The following is a 27,375-nucleotide window of genomic DNA, read 5'->3' on the forward strand; positions in this document are numbered from 1 at the left end:
ACACTGGGACATGAAGCACAGAACAACATCCTGGAGGAGAACCTGGTTCAGTCTGCTTTCCACCAGACACTGGGAGATGAAGCACAGAACAACATCCTGGAGGAGAACCTGGTTCTGCTTTCCACCAGACACTGGGAGATGAAGCACAGAACAACATCCTGGAGGAGAACCTGGTTCTGCTTTCCACCAGACACTGGGACATGAAGCACAGAACAACATCCTGGAGGAGAACCTGGTTCTGCTTTCCACCAGACACTGGGAGATGAAGCACAGAACAACATCCTGGAGGAGAACCTGGTTCTGCTTTCCACCAGACACTGGGAGATGAAGCACAGAACAACATCCTGGAGGAGAACCTGGTTCTGCTTTCCACCAGACACTGGGACATGAAGCACAGAACAACATCCTAGAGGAGAACCTGGTTCAGTCTGCTTTCCACCAGACACTGGGAGATGAAGCACAGACAACATCCTAGAGGAGAACCTGGTTCCATCTGCTTTCCACCAGACACTGGGACATGAAGCACAGAACAACATCCTGGAGGAGAACCTGGTTCTGCTTTCCACCAGACACTGGGAGATGAAGCACAGAACAACATCCTGGAGGAGAACCTGGTTCTGCTTTCCACCAGACACTGGGAGATGAAGCACAGAACAACATCCTAGAGGAGAACCTGGTTCTGCTTTCCACCAGACACTGGGAGATGAAGCACAGAACAACATCCTAGAGGAGAACCTGGTTCAGTCTGCTTTCCACCAGACACTGGGAGATGAAGCACAGAACAACATCCTAGAGGAGAACCTGGTTCTGCTTTCCACCAGACACTGGGACATGAAGCACAGAACAACATCCTGGAGGAGAACCTGGTTCTGCTTTCCACCAGACACTGGGAGATGAAGCACAGAACAACATCCTAGAGGAGAACCTGGTTCAGTCTGCTTTCCACCAGACACTGGGAGATGAATTCACCTTTCAGCAGGACAATAACCTAAAACACAAGGCCACATCTACCCTGGGAGATGAATTCACCTTTCAGCAGGACAATAACCTAAAACACAAGGCCACATCTACCCTGGGACATGAATTCACCTTTCAGCAGGACAATAACCTAAAACACAAGGCCACATCTACCCTGGGAGATGAATTCACCTTTCAGCAGGACAATAACCTAAAACACAAGGCCACATCTACCCTGGGAGATGAATTCACCTTTCAGCAGGACAACAACCTAAAACACAAGGTCAAATCTACACTGGAGTTGGTTACCAAGACAACATTGAATATACCTGAGTGACCTAGTTACAGTTTTGACATACAGCAGCTTGAAAATCTATGGCAAGACTTGAAAATGGCTGTATAGCAATTACCAACAACCAACTTGACAGAACTTGAAGATTATTTTACTAATAATGGGCAAATATTGCACAGTCCAGGTGTGGAAAGCTCTTAGAGACTTACCAAGAAAAAGTCACAGTTGTAATTTCTGCCAAAGGGGCATTAGAATATGCTTCTAAACACCTCTACATTAATATGGATGGTAGCATGATTACGGATAACCATGAATGAATAACGATGAGTGAGAAAAGTTACAGACGCACAAATATCATACCCCAAGGCATGCTAATCTCTCACCATTACAATAACAGGGGAGGTTAGCATTTTATATCATACCCCCAAGACATGCTAATCTCTCACCATTACAATAACAGGGGAGGTTAGCATTTTATATCATACCCCCAAGACATGCTAATCTCTCACCATTACAATAACAGGGGAGGTTAGCATTTTATATCATAACCCCCAAGACATGCTAATCTCTCACCATTACAATAACAGGGGAGGTTAGCATTTTATATCATACCCCCAAGACATGCTAACCTCTCACCATTACAATAACAGGGGTGGTTAGCATTTTATATCATACCCCCAAGACATGCTAATCTCTCACCATTACAATAACAGGGGAGGTTAGCATTTTATATCATACCCCCAAGACATGCTAACCTCTCACCATTACAATAACAGGGGTGGTTAGCATTTTGGGAGGGCATGATGTTTATGCTTCTGTAACTTTCTCTAATGTAGAGTGTTTAGAAACATATTATATTCTTATTTACAATAATATTGAATACAAAATGACACATGATACACATGATTCATTATTGATACAATAATTACCATTAATTTCTATTGGGCACAAAATAATCTGAAACACAACCAAAACACACAGCAAATGCATCCAACAAGGTTGCAGAGTCACAGGTTTGATGTAAGCATTGCGTGCTAGGAATATGGGACCAAATACTATACTTTTTACTACTTTAATACACAGATAAGTAAGTTTGTCCCAATATTTTAGGTCCCCCCAAAATGGGGGGGCCTATGTACAAAAAGTGCTGCAATTTCTAAACGGTTTAGCCGATATGGATGAAAATACCCCTCAAATTGGAGCTGACAGTCTGCACTTTAACCTCAGAGTCGTTGTATCATTTCAAATCCAAAGTGCTGGAGTACAGAGCCAAAGCAACAAATGGGTCACTGTCCCAATACTTTTGGAGCTCACTGTAGGTATTCCTCTCATCTAGGTGGGTGAGGGCAGTGTGCACCTGAGATTGCGTCGTCTGTGGATCTGTTGGGGCGGTATGTAAACTGGAGTGGGTCCAGAGTGGTGGAGTTGATGTGTGCCATAACCAGCTTCTCAAAGCCCTTCATGACTACAGCTGTGAGGGCTACAGGGCGGTTAGTCATTGGGGCTTAAAGCCTTAAAGTTCTAGAATGATGGTGGTCATCTTAAAACATGTGGGGATTAAAGACTGGATAAGGAGAGGTTGAACATTACAGACTGAGATAAGGAGAGATTGGACATTACAGACTGGGATAAGGAGAGATTGGACATTACAGACTGGGACAAGGAGAGATTGGACATTACAGACTGGGATAAGGAGAGAAACATTACAGACTGGGATAAGGAGAGATTGGACATTACAGACTGGGACAAGGAGAGATTGGACATTACAGACTGGGACAAGGAGAGATTGGACATTACAGACTGGGACAAGGAGAGATTGGACATTACAGACTGGGACAAGGAGAGATTGGACATTACAGACTGGGACAAGGAGAGATTGGACATTACAGACTGGGACAAGGAGAGAAACATTACAGACTGGGACAAGGAGAGATTGGACATTACAGACTGGGACAAGGAGAGATTGGACATTACAGACTGGGACAAGGAGAGATTGGACATTACAGACTGGGACAAGGAGATATTGGACATTACAGACTGGGATAAGGAGAGATTGGACATTACAGACTGGGATAAGGAGAGATTGGACATTACAGACTGGGACAAGGAGAGAAACATTACAGACTGGGACAAGGAGAGATTGGACATTACAGACTGGGATAAGGAGAGATTGGACATTACAGACTGGGACAAGGAGAGATTGGACATTACAGACTGGGACAAGGAGAGAAACATTACAGACTGGGTAAGGAGAGAAACATTACAGACTGGGATAAGGAGAGATTGGACATTACAGACTGGGACAAGGAGAGAAACATTACAGACTGGGATAAGGAGAGATTGGACATTACAGACTGGGACAAGGAGAGATTGGACATTACAGACTGGGACAAGGAGAGAAACATTACAGACTGGGACAAGGAGAGAAACATTACAGACTGGGATAAGGAGAGATTGGACATTATAGACTGGGCTAAGGAGAGATTGGACATTTCAGACTGGGACAAGGAGAGATTGGACATTACAGACTGGGATAAGGGAGAGAAACATTACAGACTGGGATAAGGAGAGATTGGACATTATAGACTGGGCTAAGGAGAGATTGGACATTTCAGACTGGGACAAGGAGAGATTGGACATTACAGACTGGGATAAGGAGAGATTGGACATTTCAGACTGGGACAAGGAGAGATTGGACATTACAGACTGGGATAAGGAGAGATTGGACATTACAGACTGGGATAAGGAGAGATTGGACATTACAGACTGGGACAAGGAGAGATTGGACATTACAGACTGGGACAAGGAGATATTGGACATTACAGACTGGGGTAAGGAGAGATTGGACATTACAGACTGGGATAAGGAGAGATTGGACATTACAGACTGGGACAAGGAGAGAAACATTACAGACTGGGATAAGGAGAGATTGGACATTACAGACTGGGACAAGGAGAGATTGGACATTACAGACTGGGACAAGGAGAGATTGGACATTACAGACTGGGACAAGGAGAGATTGGACATTACAGACTGGGATAAGGAGAGATGGGACATTACAGACTGGGACAAGGAGAGATTGGACATTACAGACTGGGATAAGGAGAGATGGGACATTACAGACTGGGACAAGGAGAGAAACATTACAGACTGGGACAAGGAGAGAAACACAGACTGGGACAAGGAGAGATTGGACATTACAGACTGGGATAAGGAGAGATTGGACATTACAGACTGGGATAAGGAGAGATTGGACATTACAGACTGGGACAAGGAGAGATTGGACATTACAGACTGGGATAAGGAGAGATTGGACATTACAGACTGGGACAAGGAGAGATTGGACATTACAGACTGGGATAAGGAGAGATTGGACATTACAGACTGGGACAAGGAGAGATTGGACATTACAGACTGGGATAAGGAGAGATTGGACATTACAGACTGGGATAAGGAGAGAAACATTACAGACTGGGATAAGGAGAGATTGGACATTACAGACTGGGATAAGGAGAGATTGGACATTACAGACTGGGATAAGGAGAGATTGGACATTACAGACTGGGACAAGGAGAGATTGGACATTACAGACTGGGATAAGGAGAGATTGGACATTACAGACTGGGACAAGGAGAGAAACATTACAGACTGGGATAAGGAGAGATTGGACATTACAGACTGGGATAAGGAGAGATTGGACATTACAGACTGGGACAAGGAGAGATTGGACATTACAGACTGGGATAAGGAGAGATTGGACATTACAGACTGGGACAAGGAGAGAAACATTACAGACTGGGATAAGGAGAGATTGGACATTACAGACTGGGATAAGGAGAGATTGGACATTACAGACTGGGACAAGGAGAGATTGGACATTACAGACTGGGATAAGGAGAGATTGGACATTACAGACTGGGATAAGGAGAGATTGGACATTACAGACTGGGATAAGGAGAGATTGGACATTACAGACTGGGATAAGGAGAGATTGGACATTACAGACTGGGATAAGGAGAGAAACATTACAGACTGGGACAAGGAGAGATTGGACATTACAGACTGGGACAAGGAGAGATTGGACATTACCATGAATATGCCTGCCAACTAATCTGAGCATGCTCTGAGAACGCACCCTGGAATACCGTCCAGCCCCGCGGCCTTGCGAGTGCCGACCTGATTAAAAACCTTTCGTCGGCCTTGAAGAGTGAGATCACCCAGTCCTCTGGGTCGGCGTGGCCCTCCCTCACTGTATGGTGTTGTTATTGTCAAAACGTGCATAAAATGCATTGAGCTGGTCTGGTAGAGAGGCATCGTTGGGCACATCACGTGTCGGTCTTCCTTTGTAATCCGTAATGGACTGCGGCTCATGCGACATGCAGCGTACTCTGTGAAATAGGAGGCCACGTTACTTCTATACTGTCCTTTTGCTCGTTTGATAACTCTGCAGAGGTCCTAGCGGGACTTGTTGTCCTTGTTCCTGTCCTCAGCCGCAGCCTCAGGGTTGTCTGTGATAGTCCTGTCCTTTAGTTTAGCGCCAACCTCAGTGTCAAACCAGGGATTTTGATTGTGGAAGCAGCAAACCTTCAGTGTTGGGACAACGTCCCCGATGCATTTCCTTATGAAGCCAGTGACGGAGGTGTCAAACCAGGGCTTTTGATTGGGGAAGCAGCAAACCTTCAGTGTTGGGACAACGTCCCCGATGCATTTCCTTATGAAGCCAGTGACGGAGGTGTCAAACCAGGGCTTTTGATTGGGGAAGCAGCAAACCTTCAGTGTTGGGACAACGTCCCCGATGCATTTCCTTATGAAGCCAGTGACGGAGGTGTCAAACCAGGGCTTTTGATTGGGGAAGCAGCAAACCTTCAGTGTTGGGACAACGTCCCCGATGCATTTCCTTATGAAGCCAGTGACGGAGGTGTCAAACCAGGGCTTTTGATTGGGGAAGCAGCAAACCTTCAGTGTTGGGACAACGTCCCCGATGCATTTCCTTATGAAGCCAGTGACGGAGGTGTCAAACCAGGGCTTTTGATTGGGGAAGCAGCAAACCTTCAGTGTTGGGACAACGTCGCCGATCCATTTCCTTATGAAGCCGGTGACGGAGGTGTCAAACCAGGGCTTTTGATTGGGGAAGCAGCAAACCTTCAGTGTTGGGACAACGTCCCCGATCCATTTCCTTATGAAGCCAGTGACGGAGGTGTCAAACCAGGGCTTTTGATTGGGGAAGCAGCAAACCTTCAGTGTTGGGACAACGTCCCCGATCCATTTCCTTATGAAGCCAGTGACGGAGGTGTCAAACCAGGGCTTTTGATTGGGGAAGCAGCAAACCTTCAGTGTTGGGACAACGTCCCCGATCCATTTCCTTATGAAGCCGGTGACGGAGGTGTCAAACCAGGGCTTTTGATTGGGGAAGCAGCAAACCTTCAGTGTTGGGACAACGTCGCGATCCATTTCCTTATGAAGCCGGTGACGGAGGTGTCAAACCAGGGCTTTTGATTGGGGAAGCAGCAAACCTTCAGTGTTGGGACAACGTCCCCGATCCATTTCCTTATGAAGCCAGTGACGGAGGTGTCAAACCAGGGCTTTTGATTGGGGAAGCAGCAAACCTTCAGTGTTGGGACAACGTCCCCGATCCATTTCCTTATGAAGCCGGTGACGGAGGTGTCAAACCAGGGCTTTTGATTGGGGAAGCAGCAAACCTTCAGTGTTGGGACAACGTCGCCGATCCATTTCCTTATGAAGCCGGTGACGGAGGTGTCAAACCAGGGCTTTTGATTGGGGAAGCAGCAAACCTTCAGTGTTGGGACAACGTCCCCGATCCATTTCCTTATGAAGCCAGTGACGGAGGTGTCAAACCAGGGCTTTTGATTGGGGAAGCAGCAAACCTTCAGTGTTGGGACAACGTCCCCGATCCATTTCCTTATGAAGCCGGTGACGGAGGTGTCAAACCAGGGCTTTTGATTGGGGAAGCAGCAAACCTTCAGTGTTGGGACAACGTCGCCGATCCATTTCCTTATGAAGCCGGTGACGGAGGTGTCAAACCAGGGCTTTTGATTGGGGAAGCAGCAAACCTTCAGTGTTGGGACAACGTCGCCGATCCATTTCCTTATGAAGCCAGTGACGGAGGTGTCAAACCAGGGCTTTTGATTGGGGAAGCAGCAAACCTTCAGTGTTGGGACAACGTCCCCGATGCATTTCCTTATGAAGCCAGTGACGGAGGTGTCAAACCAGGGCTTTTGATTGGGGAAGCAGCAAACCTTCAGTGTTGGGACAACGTCCCCGATCCATTTCCTTATGAAGCCAGTGACGGAGGTGTCAAACCAGGGCTTTTGATTGGGGAAGCAGCAAACCTTCAGTGTTGGGACAACGTCCCCGATGCATTTCCTTATGAAGCCGGTGACGGAGGTGTCAAACCAGGGCTTTTGATTGGGGAAGCAGCAAACCTTCAGTGTTGGGACAACGTCGCCGATCCATTTCCTTATGAAGCCGGTGACGGAGGTGTCAAACCAGGGCTTTTGATTGGGGAAGCAGCAAACCTTCAGTGTTGGGACAACGTCGCCGATCCATTTCCTTATGAAGCCAGTGACGGAGGTGTCAAACCAGGGCTTTTGATTGGGGAAGCAGCAAACCTTCAGTGTTGGGACAACGTCGCCGATCCATTTCCTTATGAAGCCAGTGACGGAGGTGTCAAACCAGGGCTTTTGATTGGGGAAGCAGCAAACCTTCAGTGTTGGGACAACGTCGCCGATCCATTTCCTTATGAAGCCAGTGACGGAGGTGTCAAACCAGGGCTTTTGATTGGGGAAGCAGCAAACCTTCAGTGTTGGGACAACGTCGCCGATCCATTTCCTTATGAAGCCGGTGACGGAGGGGTTAGCTCGTTGGTGTTATAGGTGGAGTTTCGGAACATATTCTAATCAGCGCTAGCAAAGCAGTCCTGTAGCATAATCTCTGATTCTGATGATCTATTCTCAATGGATCAAGTCACCAGGTACTTCCTGTTTAACTGACAACTGAGAACAACATGGAGGGCAGAGAATGTAAAACTCATTAATACCATCGTTGCTGAGTGAGTGGTGGACCGCAGTAAGGTGAGCACCATCTGGTAGGGTTTCCACTAGTTACCACAAACACAAAGTCAAAATTATCTTTTTGGTGTTCATTTAAGGTTCGGGTTAGGCATAAGGTTAGCCATGTGGTTAAGGTTAGGATTAAGGTTAGGGTTAGGTTTAAAATCACATTTTAAGAAGATCAATTGTAGAAATAGGTGGGCATTAAGACTTTGTGGCTGTGGTACCTAGGTATGTCAGTAACCAGGAATGTGATAGATTGAACTGCAGAAATTCTTAGTGGTCATACACAGAACCACATCTGAATTCTGAATTCACATAATTGTATGATTTTTATTTACGTTTAAACGTTAAGAGAAATTTTACATTTCTCCCATCCTTATTGGAGTGTCTTGACCAAAAGACATGTTTCTGAAAAGCGGAGAATATTGCTGTTACAAGCAAATCCTTGATCCAAGGTCATCCATCTTCTTGGCCAATGGAATGCAGGGAAGGGGTGGCCGGTTTCCCTTCTCATTAATCTCACCAGGACTCTCCCTCTCCTGCCTCTGTAATGCCGGCGTTTCCTCTTGGATTGCCTGAAAATTGGGTCGTAATTACAGAAAGAGCCCAGGGCAGATTAGTCGAAGTTGAAGCTGGAATTGGGGAAAGTAACTGACGATCTGATGTTCAAAAGTTCTTGCCGGTTATAAAAAGGATAGCAAATACATTTCAGGAAAATAAAGTAAAGATAAATGCCAAAATAATTCCAAATAGCTCAGCTCCCAAACCACAGCCATCCAGTACAGTGCCATCTGTCTTCTCTCTGGTGTGTCTTCGTCGTAGCGGTGTTGTCACGTCCTGACCAGTAAAAGGGGTTATTTATCATTGTAGTTTGGTCAGGGCGTGGCAGGGGGTGTTAGGGTTTTTGGTTTATGTTTTATGTTATCTATTTCTATGTGTTTATCTAGCTTTTCTATGTTAGTTTTGTCAATGACCTCCAATTAGAGGCAGCTGGTTATTGTTGTCTCTAATTGGAGGCCATATTTAGTTGTGTTTGTTTTCACTTGTGTTTTGTGGCTGGTTGTTTCCAGTATAGTCTGTGCACCTTACTGGACTGTTATCGTTGTCTCTAATTGGAGGCCATATTTAGTTGGGTGTGTTTTGCGGCTGGTTGTTTCCAGTATAGTCTGTGCACCTTACTGGACTGTTATCGTTGTCTCTAATTGGAGGCCATATTTAGTTGGGTGTGTTTTGTGGCTGGTTGTTTCCAGTATAGTCTGTGCACCTTACTGGACTGTTATCGTTGTCTCTAATTGGAGGCCATATTTAGTTGGGTGTGTTTTGTGGCTGGTTGTTTCCAGTATAGTCTGTGCACCTTACTGGACTGTTATCGTTGTCTCTAATTGGAGGCCATATTTAGTTGGGTGTGTTTTGTGGCTGGTTGTTTCCAGTATAGTCTGTGCACCTTACTGGACTGTTGTCGTTGTCTCTAATTGGAGGCCATATTTAGTTGGGTGTGTTTTGTGGCTGGTTGTTTCCAGTATAGTCTGTGCACCTTACTGGACTGTTATCGTTGTCTCTAATTGGAGGCCATATTTAGTTGGGTGTGTTTTGTGGCTGGTTGTTTCCAGTATAGTCTGTGCACCTTACTGGACTGTTATCATTGTCTCTAATTGGAGGCCATATTTAGTTGGGTGTGTTTTGTGGCTGGTTGTTTCCAGTATAGTCTGTGCACCTTACTGGACTGTTATCGTTGTCTCTAATTGGAGGCCATATTTAGTTGGGTGTGTTTTGTGGCTGGTTGTTTCCAGTATAGTCTGTGCACCTTACTGGACTGTTATCGTTGTCTCTAATTGGAGGCCATATTTAGTTGGGTGTGTTTTGTGGCTGGTTGTTTCCAGTATAGTCTGTGCACCTTACTGGACTGTTATCGTTGTCTCTAATTGGAGGCCATATTTAGTTGGGTGTGTTTTGTGGCTGGTTGTTTCCAGTATAGTCTGTGCACCTTACTGGACTGTTATCGTTGTCTCTAATTGGAGGCCATATTTAGTTGGGTGTGTTTTGTGGCTGGTTGTTTCCAGTATAGTCTGTGCACCTTACTGGACTGTTATCATTGTCTCTAATTGGAGGCCATATTTAGTTGGGTGTGTTTTGTGGCTGGTTGTTTCCAGTATAGTCTGTGCTCCTTACTGGACTGTTATCGTTGTCTGTTTATTTCGTGATTAAGTGTTTTCTTTAATAAATAAGAAGATGAGCACTTTTACCCGCTGCATTTTGGTCCACTCCTTACGACACCTGTGACAGGTGTGGCCTAATGTTATGATTATGTCTCATTCATTGGGTAATTCATTATGGGATACAAAATATGGATCTATCTATATTCTACAGTAAATTGGGCACCACCTATCATTGGTGGTGTATTCAGTTCCGGGGTGGTGTATTCAGTTCCCGGGGTGGTGTATTCAGTTCCGGGGTGGTGTATTCAGTTCCCGGGGTGGTGTATTCAGTTCCGGGGTGGTGTATTCAGTCCCGGGGTGGTGTATTCAGTTCCGGGGTGGTGTATTCAGTTCCCGGGTGGTGTATTCAGTTCTGGGGTGGTGTATTCAGTTCCCGGGGTGGTGTATTCAGTTCCCGGGTGGTGTGTTCAGTTCCCGGGTGGTGTATTCAGTTCCCGGGTGGTGTATTCAGTTCCGGGGTGGTGTATTCAGTCCCGGGGTGGTGTATTCAGTTCCGGGGTGGTGTATTCAGTTCCGGGGTGGTGTATTCAGTTCCGGGGTGGTGTATTCAGTTCCGGGGTGGTGTATTCAGTTCCGGGGTGGTGTATTCAGTTCTGGGGTGGTGTATTCAGTTCCCGGGTGGTGTATTCAGTTCCCGGGTGGTGTATTCAGTTCCGGGGTGGTGTATTCAGTCCCGGGTGGTGTATTCAGTTCGGGGTGGTGTATTCAGTCCGGGGTGGTGTATTCAGTTCGGGGTGGCGTATTCAGTCCCGGAGTGGTGTATTCAGTTCCCGGGTGGTGTATTCAGTCCGGGGTGGTGTATTCAGTTCGGGGTGGTGTATTCAGTTCGGGGTGGTGTATTCAGTCCCGGGGTGGTGTATTCAGTTCCGGGGTGGTGTATTCAGTTCCCGGGTGGTGTATTCAGTCCCGGGTGGTGTATTCAGTTCCGGGGTGGTGTATTCAGTTCGGGGTGGTGTATTCAGTTCCCGGGGTGGTGTATTCAGTTCTGGGGTGGTGTATTCAGTTCTGGGGTGGTGTATTCAGTTCCCGGGGTGGTGTATTCAGTTCCCGGGTGGTGTATTCAGTTCCGGGGTGGTGTATTCAGTTCCGGGGTGGTGTATTCAGTTCCCGGGTGGTGTATTCAGTTCCCGGGGTGGTGTATTCAGTCCCGGGGTGGTGTATTCAGTTCCGGGGTGGTGTATTCAGTTCCGGGGTGGTGTATTCAGTCCCGGGGTGGTGTATTCAGTTCCCGGGGTGGTGTATTCAGTTCCGGGGTGGTGTATTCAGTTCCGGGGTGGTGTATTCAGTTCCCGGGGTGGTGTATTCAGTCCCGGGGTGGTGTATTCAGTTCCCGGGGTGGTGTATTCAGTTCCGGGGTGGTGTATTCAGTTCCCGGGGTGGTGTATTCAGTTCTGGGGTGGTGTATTCAGTTCTGGGGTGGTGTATTCAGTTCCCGGGGTGGTGTATTCAGTTCCGGGGTGGTGTATTCAGTTCCCGGGGTGGTGTATTCAGTTCGGGGTGGTGTATTCAGTCCGGGGTGGTGTATTCAGATCCGGGGTGGTGTATTCAGTTCCGGGTGGTGTATTCAGTTCCGGGTGGTGTATTCAGTTCCCGGGGTGGTGTATTCAGTTCCGGGTTGGTGTATTCAGTTCCGGGGTGGTGTATTCAGTTCCCGGGTGGTGTATTCAGTTCCGGGTTGGTGTATTCAGTTCCGGGGTGGTGTATTCAGTTCCCGGGTGGTGTATTCAGTTCCCGGGGTGGTGTATTCAGTTCCGGGTTGGTGTATTCAGTTCCGGGGTGGTGTATTCAGTTCCCGGGGTGGTGTATTCAGTTCCGGGGTGGTGTATTCGTCCAACTGAGATCAAAGTGAAAGCAGAGGACAATTGTTAAAATTCCAATATTGGTGTTTGGCCTCCACTCATTGAGATCAGGGATGATCAATAAGCAAGAAGCGCTTTCCAGTTACCAACTATGCTAACGTCTGAGCAGCAGAAGGATTTCCAGTTACCAACTATGCTAACGTCTGAGCAGCAGAAGGATTTCCAGTTACCAACTATGCTAACGTCTGAGCAGCAGAAGGATTTCCAGTTACCAACTATGCTAACGTCTGAGCAGCAGAAGGATTTCCAGTTACCAACTATGCTAACGTCTGAGCAGCAGAAGGATTTCCAGTTACCAACTATGCTAACGTCTGAGCAGCAGAAGGATTTCCAGTTACCAACTATGCTAACGTCCTGAGCAGCAGAATGATTTCCAGTTACCAACTATGCTAACGTCTGAGCAGCAGAAGGATTTCCAGTTACCAACTATGCTAACGTCTGAGCAGCAGAAGGATTTCCAGTTACCAACTATGCTAACGTCTGAGCAGCAGAAGGATTTCCAGTTACCAACTATGCTGACGTCTGAGCAGCAGAAGGATTTCCAGTTACCAACTATGCTAACGTCTGAGCAGCAGAAGGATTTCCAGTTACCAACTATGCTAACGTCTGAGCAGCAGAAGGATTTCCAGTTACCAACTATGCTAACGTCTGAGCAGCAGAAGGATTTCCAGTTACCAACTATGCTAACGTCTGAGCAGCAGAAGGATTTCCAGTTACCAACTATGCTAACGTCTGAGCAGCAGAAGGATTTCCAGTTACCAACTATGCTAACGTCTGAGCAGCAGAAGGATTTCCAGTTACCAGCTATGCTGATGTCTGAGCAGCAGAAGGATTTCGTTACCAACTATGCTGACGTCTGAGCAGCAGAAGGATTTCCAGTTACCAACTATGCTAACGTCTGAGCAGCAGAATGATTTCCAGTTACCAACTATGCTAACGTCTGAGCAGCAGAAGGATTTCCAGTTACCAACTATGCTAACATCTGAGCAGCAGAAGGATTTCCAGTTACCAACTATGCTAACGTCTGAGCAGCAGAAGGATTTCCAGTTACCAACTATGCTAACGTCTGAGCAGCAGAAGGATTTCCAGTTACCAACTATGCTAACGTCTGAGCAGCAGAAGGATTTCCAGTTACCAACTATGCTAACGTCTGAGCAGCAGAAGGATTTCCAGTTACCAACTATGCTAACGTCTGAGCAGCAGAAGGATTTCCAGTTACCAACTATGCTAACGTCTGAGCAGCAGAAGGATTTCCAGTTACCAACTATGCTAACGTCTGAGCAGCAGAAGGATTTCCAGTTACCAGCTATGCTAACGTCTGAGCAGCAGAAGGATTTCCAGTTACCAACTATGCTAACGTCTGAGCAGCAGAAGGATTTCGGTCGGCCGTGGCAATTATTTGTGCCTGTCTTTTATAGTTCAGTTGGAATGGACAATGAGAGTGGGGCTAGTTTCTGAGTCTCCCTGCCTGATTGGCTGAAACATTCCATGGTCTCTCTTAGCACGAGGTCACGCTGCCCCAGGAGGAGAGTCTCTTTCCTTAGGGAATTGAATATTGTTCCGTTATCGATGGATACATCCTTTGTGCAACCGGGAAAGGTGGGTCATTGTTCAGGGCATAATGTTCCCTACATAACGATACAAAACATGACATGTTCTCCTTGAAATACAGAGAAGTTATTCACAACAGGGAGAATGCACAATATCATTTTCAAATGTCTACAGCACACAATGATCACAGCATGCACCAGTGCACTTCTTGCCTCACAGCCTTATGTAATGATTTCTCCCACACAGCAGGGTTTTTCGGTGTCCTTGTAGAGCACAGCGAGCCATTTGGTGGGCCCCTGCTGTTACGGTGCCATCCTGTCCTGGATAAAATGTTTGAAGTGGATGTTCTGCCGTTTACTGGCCCTCTGGAGCATTATGGCTGGGTTGTGTCATGTCTTTTCATCTCTACCGTTGTCATGCCGATGGGCGAGTAGATCTGTATTGGGTATGGTCTACTGTTGTCATGCCCGACGGGCGAGTAGATCTGTATTGGGTATGGTCTACTGTTGTCATGCCGACGGGCGAGTAGATCTACTGTTGTCATGCCGACGGGCGAGTAGATCTGTATTGGGTATGGTCTACCGTTGTCATGCCGACGGGCGAGTAGAGTTGTATTGGGTATGGTCTACTGTTGTCATGCCGACGGGCGAGTAGATCTGTATTGGGTATGGTCTACTGTTGTCATGCCGACGGGCTGAGTAGATCTACTGTTGTCATGCCGACGGGCGAGTAGATCTGTATTGGGTATGGTCTACCGTTGTCATGCCGACGGGCGAGTAGAGCTGTATTGGGTATGGTCTACCGTTGTCATGCCGACGGGCGAGTAGAGCTGTATTGGGTATGGTCTACCGTTGTCATGCCGACGGGCGAGTAGAGCTGTATTGGGTATGGTCTACTGTTGTCATGCCGACGGGCGAGTAGAGTTGTATTGGGTATGGTCTACTGTTGTCATGCCGACGGGCGAGTAGAGCTGTATTGGGTATGGTCTACTGTTGTCATGCCGACGGGCGAGTAGAGCTGTATTGGGTATGGTCTACTGTTGTCATGCCGACGGGCGAGTAGAGCTGTATTGGGTATGGTCTACTGTTGTCATGCCGACGGGCGAGTAGAGTTGTATTGGGTATGGTCTACTGTTGTCATGCCGACGGGCGAGTAGAGCTGTATTGGGTATGGTCTACCAACTGCAAGGCATTTGGAATTGGCCTGGTCTTTCGTCAGCACCACATCCCTACATTGGCATAAACACTTTGTTTAATTGTCCCACTGAAAAATGTAACTTTATCCCAGTAATCGGTTTTCAGAAGACGACGGTGGGTTTTCCTATAACTTCTCACCTCGTCTCCTTTTATATTTTCTGTTGACCAACTCCCCAGTCCCTGATGACAAGCAAACCCATAATATAATGCTGCCACCACAATACTAATATACATGTTTATGCCAAAGACACACCAGAATGGCTTTCCAAGAGGTGTTGAGTGTTCCTGGGTGGTCCGGTCTCAGTCCTGACTTAAATTTGCTTGAAAATCAGAGACAAGGTTTGAATAATGCTATCCATCCAATCCATGTCTCAAGGCTTATAAATCCTTCTCTAACCCGTCTCCTCCCCTTCATCTACACTGATTGAAGTGGATTTAACAGGTGACATCAATAAGGGATCATAGCTTTCACCTGGATTCACCTGGTCAGTCTATGTTGTTGAAAGAGCAGGTGTTCCTGATGTTTTGTACACTCGGTGTATCTACAGTAAGTTTGGACACACCTACTCATTCCAGGGTTTTTCTTTATTTTTACTATTTTATACATTGTAGAATAATAGTGAAGACAGCAACACTATGAAATAACACATATGGAATCATGTAGTAACCAAAAAAGTGCTAAACAAATCTAAATAATTTTTATATTTGAGATTCTTCAAAGTAGCCACCCTTTGCCTTGATGACAGCTTTGTACACTCTTCGCATTCTCTCAACCAGCTTCACCTGGAATGCTTTTCCAGCAGTCTCCTTCTGGATGATAGCGGGGTGAACAGACCGTGGCTCGGGTGGTTGTTGTCCTTGATGATCTTTTTGGCCTTCCTGTGACATCGGGTGCTGTAGGTGTCCTGGAGGGCAGGTAGTTTGCCCCGGTGATGTGTTGTGCAGATCGCACCACCCTCTGGAGAGCCCTGCGGTTGAGGGCGGAGCAGTTGGCTTTTCATAGCCGAGCATTCAGAGGTCGAGACAATATTTTATTTTTTCACCTTTATTTAACCAGGTAAGCTAGTGGAGAACAAGTTCTCCTTTACAACTGCGACCTGGCCAAGATAAAGCAAAGCAGTGCGACACAAACAACAACATAGAGTTACAAATGGAATAAACAAGCGTACAGTCAATAACAGGTCAGGGTTCCAGAGCCGCAGGCAGAACAGTTGAAACTGAAGCAGCAGCACAACCAGGTTGACTGGAGACAATCAGGAGTCATCAGGCCAGGTGGTCCTGAGGCATGGTCCTAGAGCTCAGGTCCTCTGGGTGGGGAAGGGGGTCCTAGAGCTCAGGTCCTCTGGGTGGGGAAGGGGGTCCTAGAGCTCAGGTCCTCTGGGTGGGGAAGGGGTATAGAGAGAATTAGAGGGAGCAAACTTTAATTCACACAGGACACCAGATAAGACAGTGTCCCACTGACTATTGCAGCATAGATACTGGAGGTTGAGACGGGGGGACGACGACACTGTGGCCCCGTCTGACGATACCCCTGGACAGGGCCAACCAGGCAGGATATAACCCCACCCACTTTGCCAACAGATCACCAACGTACTACCCTGAGACAAGGCTGAGCCCACGAAGATCTCCTCCACCGCACGAGCCCGAGCAAGACAGGAAGATCACGTCGGTGACTCAACCCACTCAAGTCGAGCACATCAAAGCCTGACACAATGTGACGCACCTCTCCTAGGGGCGGCATGGAAGAGCACTAGTAAGCCAGTGACTCAGCCCCCGTAATAGGGTCAGAGGCAGAGAATCCCAGTGGAAAGAGGGGAACCGGCAAGGCAGAGACAGCAAGGGCGGTTCGTTGCTCCAGCCTTTCCGTTCACCTTCACACTCCTGGGCCAGACTATACTTAATCATAGGACCTACTGAAGAGATGATTCTTCAGTAAAGACTTAAAGGTCAAGACCAAGTCTGCGTCTCTCACATGGATAGGCAGACCATTCCATAAAAATGTAGCTCTATAGTAGAAAGACCTGCCTCCAGCTGTTTGCTTAGAAATTCTAGGGACAATAAGGAGTCCTGCATCTTGTGACCGTAGCGTACGTCAAAATCAAATCAAATGTATTTATATAGCCCTTCGTACATCAGCTGATATCTCAAAGTGCTGTACAGAAACCCAGCCTAAAACCCCAAACAGCAAGCAATGCATGTGAAAGAAGCACGGTGGCTAGGAAAAACTCCCTAGAAAGGCCAAAAACCTAGGAAGAAACCTAGAGAGGAACCAGGCTATGAGGGGTGGCCAGTCCTCTTCTGGCTGTGCCGGGTGGATATTATAACAGAACATGGTCAAGATGTTAAAATGTTCATAAATGACCAGCGTGGTCAAATAATAATAATCATAGTAGTTGTCGAGGGTGCAACAAGCACGTCCGGTGAACAGGTCAGGGTTCCATAGCCGCAGGCAGAACAGTTGAAACTGGAGCAGCAGCACGGCCAGGTGGACTGGGGACAGCAAGGAGTCATCATGCCAGGTAGTCCTGAGGCATGGTCCTAGGGCTCAGGTCCTCCGAGAGAAAGAAAGAAAGAGAGAAAGAGAGAATTAGAGAGAGCATATTTAAATTCACACAGGACACCGGATAAGACAAGAGAAATTCTCCAGATGTAACAGACTGACCCTAGCCCCCCGACACATAAACTACTGCAGCATAAATACTGGAGGCCGAGACAGGAGGGATCAGAAGACACTGTGGCCCCATCCGATGAAACCCCCGGACAGGGCCAAACTGCTGTACATACGTGTAGGCATGTACAGCAGGACCAAATTGGAGGCAATTTTGGCGCTTCACCATGTTCATTAAAATGTACAGCTGTGTGTCGTCCACATAGCAGTGAAAGTTGACATTGTGTTTCTGAATGACATCACCAATGAGGCAGAATATATAGTGATAACAGTATTGGTCCTAAAACAGAACCTTGAGGAACACCGAAACTTACAATTGATTTGTCAGATGACAAACCATCCACAGAGACAAACTGTAATCTTTCCAACGGATACGACCCAAACCAGACAAGAACTTGTTTTTTGTAGACCAATTAGGATTTGTTGATCAATGGTGTCAAAAGCAGCACTAAGGTCAAATGCAAAGCCTTGGTCTGATGCCATTAAAAGGTAACTTACCACCTTCATGAGTGCAGTCTAGACTGAAGCATTTCGTATACATTATTTGTCTTCTGGAAGGCAGTAAGTTGCTGCACAACAGCTTTTTCAAAAAAAATGTTGAGAGGAATGGGAGATTTGCTATACCGTAGGCCTTGAAATACATCCACAGGTACACCTCCAATTGACTCAAATTATGTCAATTAGCCTATCAGAAGCTTCTAAAGCCATGACATCATTTTCTGGAATTTTCCAAGCTGTTTAAAGGCACCAGTCAACTTAGTGTATGTAAACTTCTGACCCACTGGAATTGTGATACAGTGAATTATAAGTGAAGTAATCTGTCTGTAAACAATTGTTAGAAAAATAACTTTTGTCGTGCACAAAGTAGATGTCCCAACCGACTTGCCAAAACTATAGTTTGTTAAGAAGAAATTTGTGGAGTGGTTGAAAAATGAGTTTTAATGACTCCAACCTTAGTGGATGTAAACTTCCCACTTCAACTGTATCTTGTTATTGTGTATATATATATATATATATATATTATTGTATGCTGTTATAGTTGGCTACACCACCAGTGATCTGGTCTTCATGTGGATGGCAGACCCAGTGATATATCGGGTGTTATTGTATATATATATATATATATATTATTGTATGCTGTTATAGTTGGCTACACCACCAGTGATCTGGTCTTCATGTGGATGGCAGACCCAGTGATATATCGGGTGTTATTGTATATATATATATTATATTTATATTATTATTGTATGCTGTTATAGTTGGCTACACAACCAGTGATCTGGTCTTCATGTGGATGGCAGACCCAGTGATATATCGGGTGTTATTGTATATATATATATTATATTATTATTGTATGCTGTTATAGTTGGCTACACCACCAGTGATCTGGTCTTCATGTGGGACCCAGTGATATATCGGGTGTTATTGTATATATATATATATATATATTATTGTATGCTGTTATAGTTGGCTACACAACCAGTGATCTGGTCTTCATGTGGGACCCAGTGATATATCGGGTGTTATTGTATATATATATATATATATATTATTGTATGCTGTTATAGTTGGCTACACAACCAGTGATCTGGTCTTCATGTGGGACCCAGTGATATATCGGGTGTTATTGTATATATATATATATTATATTTATATTATTATTGTATGCTATTATAGTTGGCTACACAACCAGTGATCTGGTCTTCATGTGGGACCCAGTGATATATATGGTGTTATTGTATATATATATATATATATATTATTGTATGCTGTTATAGTTGGCTACACCACCAGTGATCTGGTCTTCATGTGGATGGCAGACCCAGTGATATATCGGGTGTTATTGTATATATATATATTATATTTATATTATTATTGTATGCTGTTATAGTTGGCTACACAACCAGTGATCTGGTCTTCATGTGGATGGCAGACCCAGTGATATATCGGGTGTTATTGTATATATATATATTATATTATTATTGTATGCTGTTATAGTTGGCTACACCACCAGTGATCTGGTCTTCATGTGGGACCCAGTGATATATCGGGTGTTATTGTATATATATATATATATATATATTATTGTATGCTGTTATAGTTGGCTACACAACCAGTGATCTGGTCTTCATGTGGGACCCAGTGATATATCGGGTGTTATTGTATATATATATATATATATATTATTGTATGCTGTTATAGTTGGCTACACAACCAGTGATCTGGTCTTCATGTGGGACCCAGTGATATATCGGGTGTTATTGTATATATATATATATTATATTTATATTATTATTGTATGCTATTATAGTTGGCTACACAACCAGTGATCTGGTCTTCATGTGGGACCCAGTGATATATATGGTGTTATTGTATATATATATATATATATATTATTGTATGCTGTTATAGTTGGCTACACCACCAGTGATCTGGTCTTCATGTGGATGGCAGACCCAGTGATATATCGGGTGTTATTGTATATATATATATTATATTTATATTATTATTGTATGCTGTTATAGTTGGCTACACAACCAGTGATCTGGTCTTCATGTGGATGGCAGACCCAGTGATATATCGGGTGTTATTGTATATATATATATTATATTATTATTGTATGCTGTTATAGTTGGCTACACCACCAGTGATCTGGTCTTCATGTGGGACCCAGTGATATATCGGGTGTATTGTATATATATATATATATATATATTATTGTATGCTGTTATAGTTGGCTACACAACCAGTGATCTGGTCTTCATGTGGGACCCAGTGATATATCGGGTGTTATTGTATATATATATATATATATTATTGTATGCTGTTATAGTTGGCTACACAACCAGTGATCTGGTCTTCATGTGGGACCCAGTGATATATCGGGTGTTATTGTATATATATATATATTATATTTATATTATTATTGTATGCTATTATAGTTGGCTACACAACCAGTGATCTGGTCTTCATGTGGGACCCAGTGATATATATGGTGTTATTGTATATATATATATATATATATTATTGTATGCTGTTATAGTTGGCTACACCACCAGTGATCTGGTCTTCATGTGGATGGCAGACCCAGTGATATATCGGGTGTTATTGTATATATATATATTATATTTATATTATTATTGTATGCTGTTATAGTTGGCTACACAACCAGTGATCTGGTCTTCATGTGGATGGCAGACCCAGTGATATATCGGGTGTTATTGTATATATATATATTATATTATTATTGTATGCTGTTATAGTTGGCTACACCACCAGTGATCTGGTCTTCATGTGGGACCCAGTGATATATCGGGTGTTAGTGTATATATATATATATATATATATTATTGTATGCTGTTATAGTTGGCTACACAACCAGTGATCTGGTCTTCATGTGGGACCCAGTGATATATATGGTGTTATTGTATATATATATATATTATTATATTATTATTGTATGCTGTTATAGTTGGCTACACCACCAGTGATATATCGGGTGTTATTGTATCTTGTTATAGACCACCAGTGATCTGGTCTTCATGTGGATGGCAGACCCAGTGATATATCGGGTGTTATTGTATATATATATATATATATATATATTATTGTATGCTGTTATAGTTGGCTACACAACCAGTGATCTGGTCTTCATGTGGATGGCAGACCCAGTGATATATCGGGTGTTATTGTATATATATATATTATATTTATATTATTATTGTATGCTGTTATAGTTGGCTACACCACCAGTGATATATCGGGTGTTATTGTATCTTGTTATAGACCACCAGTGATCTGGTCTTCATGTGGATGGCAGACCCAGTGATATATCGGGTGTTATTGTATATATATATATATATATATATATATTATTGTATGCTGTTATAGTTGGCTACACAACCAGTGATCTGGTCTTCATGTGGATGGCAGACCCAGTGATATATCGGGTGTTATTGTATATATATATATTATATTATTATTGTATGTTGTTATATTATATTTATATTATTATTGTATCTTGTTATAGACCACCAGTGATCTGGTCTTCATGTGGATGGCAGACCCAGTGATATATCGGGTGTTATTGTATATATATATATATATATATATTATTGTATGCTGTTATAGTTGGCTACACAACCAGTGATCTGGTCTTCATGTGGGACCCAGTGATATATCGGGTGTTATTGTATATATATATATATATATATTATTGTATGCTGTTATAGTTGGCTACACAACCAGTGATCTGGTCTTCATGTGGGACCCAGTGATATATCGGGTGTTATTGTATATATATATATATATATATATTATTGTATGCTGTTATAGTTGGCTACACAACCAGTGATCTGGTCTTCATGTGGGACCCAGTGATATATCGGGTGTTATTGTATATATATATATTATATTTATATTATTATTGTATGCTATTATAGTTGGCTACACAACCAGTGATCTGGTCTTCATGTGGGACCCAGTGATATATATGGTGTTATTGTATATATATATATATATATATTATTGTATGCTGTTATAGTTGGCTACACCACCAGTGATCTGGTCTTCATGTGGATGGCAGACCCAGTGATATATCGGGTGTTATTGTATATATATATATTATATTTATATTATTATTGTATGCTGTTATAGTTGGCTACACAACCAGTGATCTGGTCTTCATGTGGATGGCAGACCCAGTGATATATCGGGTGTTATTGTATATATATATATTATATTATTATTGTATGCTGTTATAGTTGGCTACACCACCAGTGATCTGGTCTTCATGTGGGACCCAGTGATATATCGGGTGTTATTGTATATATATATATATATATATATTATTGTATGCTGTTATAGTTGGCTACACAACCAGTGATCTGGTCTTCATGTGGGACCCAGTGATATATCGGGTGTTATTGTATATATATATATATATATATTATTGTATGCTGTTATAGTTGGCTACACAACCAGTGATCTGGTCTTCATGTGGGACCCAGTGATATATCGGGTGTTATTGTATATATATATATATTATATTTATATTATTATTGTATGCTATTATAGTTGGCTACACAACCAGTGATCTGGTCTTCATGTGGGACCCAGTGATATATATGGTGTTATTGTATATATATATATATATATATATTATTGTATGCTGTTATAGTTGGCTACACCACCAGTGATCTGGTCTTCATGTGGATGGCAGACCCAGTGATATATCGGGTGTTATTGTATATATATATATTATATTTATATTATTATTGTATGCTGTTATAGTTGGCTACACAACCAGTGATCTGGTCTTCATGTGGATGGCAGACCCAGTGATATATCGGGTGTTATTGTATATATATATATTATATTATTATTGTATGCTGTTATAGTTGGCTACACCACCAGTGATCTGGTCTTCATGTGGGACCCAGTGATATATCGGGTGTTATTGATATATATATATATATATATATTATTGTATGCTGTTATAGTTGGCTACACAACCAGTGATCTGGTCTTCATGTGGGACCCAGTGATATATATGGTGTTATTGTATATATATATATATTATTATATTATTATTGTATGCTGTTATAGTTGGCTACACCACCAGTGATATATCGGGTGTTATTGTATCTTGTTATAGACCACCAGTGATCTGGTCTTCATGTGGATGGCAGACCCAGTGATATATCGGGTGTTATTGTATATATATATATATATATATATATTATTGTATGCTGTTATAGTTGGCTACACAACCAGTGATCTGGTCTTCATGTGGATGGCAGACCCAGTGATATATCGGGTGTTATTGTATATATATATATTATATTTATATTATTATTGTATGCTGTTATAGTTGGCTACACCACCAGTGATATATCGGGTGTTATTGTATCTTGTTATAGACCACCAGTGATCTGGTCTTCATGTGGATGGCAGACCCAGTGATATATCGGGTGTTATTGTTATATATATATATATATATATATATATTATTGTATGCTGTTATAGTTGGCTACACAACCAGTGATCTGGTCTTCATGTGGATGGCAGACCCAGTGATATATCGGGTGTTATTGTATATATATATATTATATTATTATTGTATGTTGTTATATTATATTTATATTATTATTGTATCTTGTTATAGACCACCAGTGATCTGGTCTTCATGTGGATGGCAGACCCAGTGATATATCGGGTGTTATTGTATATATATATATATATATATATTATTGTATGCTGTTATAGTTGGCTACACAACCAGTGATCTGGTCTTCATGTGGGACCCAGTGATATATCGGGTGTTATTGTATATATATATATATATATATTATTGTATGCTGTTATAGTTGGCTACACAACCAGTGATCTGGTCTTCATGTGGGACCCAGTGATATATCGGGTGTTATTGTATATATATATATATATATATATTATTGTATGCTGTTATAGTTGGCTACACAACCAGTGATCTGGTCTTCATGTGGGACCCAGTGATATATATGGTGTTATTGTATATATATATATATTATTATATTATTATTGTATGTTGTTATATTATATTTATATTATTATTGTATCTTGTTATAGACCACCAGTGATCTGGTCTTCATGTGGATGGCAGACCCAGTGATATATCGGGTGTTATTGTATATATATATATATATATATTATTGTATGCTGTTATAGTTGGCTACACAACCAGTGATCTGGTCTTCATGTGGGACCCAGTGATATATCGGGTGTTATTGTATATATATATATATATATATTATTGTATGCTGTTATAGTTGGCTACACAACCAGTGATCTGGTCTTCATGTGGGACCCAGTGATATATCGGGTGTTATTGTATATATATATATATATATATATATATTATTGTATGCTGTTATAGTTGGCTACACAACCAGTGATCTGGTCTTCATGTGGGACCCAGTGATATATCGGGTGTTATTGTATATATATATATATATATATATTATTATTGTATGTTGTTATATTATATTTATATTATTATTGTATCTTGTTATAGACCACCAGTGATCTGGTCTTCATGTGGATGGCAGACCCAGTGATATATCGGGTGTTATTGTATATATATATATTATATTTATATTATTATTGTATGCTGTTATAGTTGGCTACACCACCAGTGATCTGGTCTTCATGTGGATGGCAGACCCAGTGATATATCGGGTGTTATTGTATATATATTATATTTATATTATTATTGTATGCTGTTATAGTTGGCTACACCACCAGTGATCTGGTCTTCATGTGGATGGCAGACCCAGTGATATATCGGGTGTTATTGTATATATATATATAATATTATTATTGTATGCTGTTATAGTTGGCTACACCACCAGTGATCTGGTCTTCATGTGGATGGCAGACCCAGTGCAGATGGATGAAATCGCTCTGCCTCAGTTTGACATCAAACAGCAAGAGATCGAGTACGGAAACTGCACCAAATTCTACCAAGGAACAGGTACCACACACACACACACACACACACACACACACACACACACACACACACACACACACACACACACACACACACACACACACTACTGCGAGTACTGCAAATACTTGAATAGGGCACTGAACATTGCTATCTTCTTATAAAGCTGTAGACTTCTTTTGAAGAACCCTAACCCTGTGTGTGTGTGTGTGTGTGTGTGTGTGTGTGTGTGTGTGTGTGTGTGTGTGTGTGTGTGTGTGTGTGTGTGTGGTGTGTGTGTGTGTAGGTTACTACACCTGTGTGGAGGTGATCTTTACATTAAGGAGACAGGTGGGCTTCTATATGATGGGAGTCTACGCCCCACCCTTCTCATCGTGGTTCTCTCCTGGCTGTCCTTCTGGATCAACCCTGATGCCAGCGCTGCCAGGGTTCCTCTGGGTATGATCTGTAACCTTTAACCCTAACCCTCCTGTATCAGCCCTGATGCCAGCGCTGCCAGGGTTCCTCTGGGTATGATCTGTAACCTTTAACCCTAACCCTTCTGTATCAGCCCTGATGCCAGCGCTGCCAGGGTTCCTCTGGGTATGATCTGTAACCTTTAACCCTAACCCTTCTGTATCAGCCCTGATGCCAGCGCTGCCAGGGTTCCTCTGGGTATGATCTGTAACCTTTAACCCTAACCCTTCTGTATCAGCCCTGATGCCAGCGCTGCCAGGGTTCCTCTGGGTATGATCTGTAACCTTTAACCCTAACCCTTCTGTATCAGCCCTGATGCCAGCGCTGCCAGGGTTCCTCTGGGTATGATCTGTAACCTTTAACCCTAACCCTTCTGTATCAGCCCTGATGCCAGCGCTGCCAGGGTTCCTCTGGGTATGATCTGTAACCTTTAACCCTAACCCTTCTGTATCAGCCCTGATGCCAGCGCTGCCAGGGTTCCTCTGGGTATGATCTGTAACCTTTAACCCTAACCCTTCTGTATCAGCCCTGATGCCAGCGCTGCCAGGGTTCCTCTGGGTATGATCTGTAACCTTTAACCCTAACCCTTCTGTATCAGCCCTGATGCCAGCGCTGCCAGGGTTCCTCTGGGTATGATCTGTAACCTTTAACCCTAACCCTTCTGTATCAGCCCTGATGCCAGCGCTGCCAGGGTTCCTCTGGGTATGATCTGTAACCTTTAACCCTAACCCTTCTGTATCAGCCCTGATGCCAGCGCTGCCAGGGTTCCTCTGGGTATGATCTGTAACCTTTAACCCTAACCCTTCTGTATCAGCCCTGATGCCAGCGCTGCCAGGGTTCCTCTGGGTATGATCTGTAACCTTTAACCCTAACCCTTCTGTATCAGCCCTGATGCCAGCGCTGCCAGGGTTCCTCTGGGTATGATCTGTAACCTTTAACCCTAACCCTTCTGTATCAGCCCTGATGCCAGCGCTGCCAGGGTTCCTCTGGGTATGATCTGTAACCTTTAACCCTAACCCTTCTGGATCAGCCCTGATGCCAGCGCTGCCAGGGTTCCTCTGGGTATGATCTGTAACCTTTAACCCTAACCCTTCTGTATCAGCCCTGATGCCAGCGCTGCCAGGGTTCCTCTGGGTATGATCTGTAACCTTTAACCCTAACCCTTCTGTATCAGCCCTGATGCCAGCGCTGCCAGGGTTCCTCTGGGTATGATCTGTAACCTTTAACCCTACCGTGGAAGAGGTTTGTTCTGTCTGTTTGTAGGCTCAGTCTATCCATCTATCCATCCGTCCATCCGTCCATCCGTCCATCCGTCCATCTGTCCATTCATCCAGAGCGCTGTCAGCAGGTCAGTCTGGGGACACCAAGAGACGATCACGACATCATCACAATACGATATCACGACATCATCACAATACGATGTCACGACATCATCACAATACGATGTCACGACATCATCACAATATGATATCACGTCATCATCACAATATGATATCACGTCATCATCACAATATGATATCACGTCATCATCACAATATGATATCCCGTCATCATCACAATATGATATCACGACATCATCACAATATGATATCACGTCATCATCACAATATGATATCAC

General features: G+C 43.7%; 1 protein-coding gene across 1 annotated transcript in view; it reads left to right on the forward strand.

Annotated features, from left to right (window-relative positions):
• The window catches only part of LOC106591637 (glycine receptor subunit beta), a 60,414-nt gene that overhangs the window by 29,012 nt on the left and 4,027 nt on the right, over positions 1-27,375 (forward strand). Inside the window, 3 exon segments of the mRNA XM_045713987.1 lie at positions 25,188-25,325; positions 25,588-25,656; positions 25,659-25,739. Coding sequence (XP_045569943.1) covers positions 25,188-25,325; positions 25,588-25,656; positions 25,659-25,739 — 288 coding nt within the window.

Source organism: Salmo salar, unplaced genomic scaffold (assembly GCF_905237065.1).
Source record: "Salmo salar unplaced genomic scaffold, Ssal_v3.1, whole genome shotgun sequence".
Classification (NCBI taxonomy): Eukaryota; Metazoa; Chordata; class Actinopteri; order Salmoniformes; family Salmonidae; genus Salmo; species Salmo salar.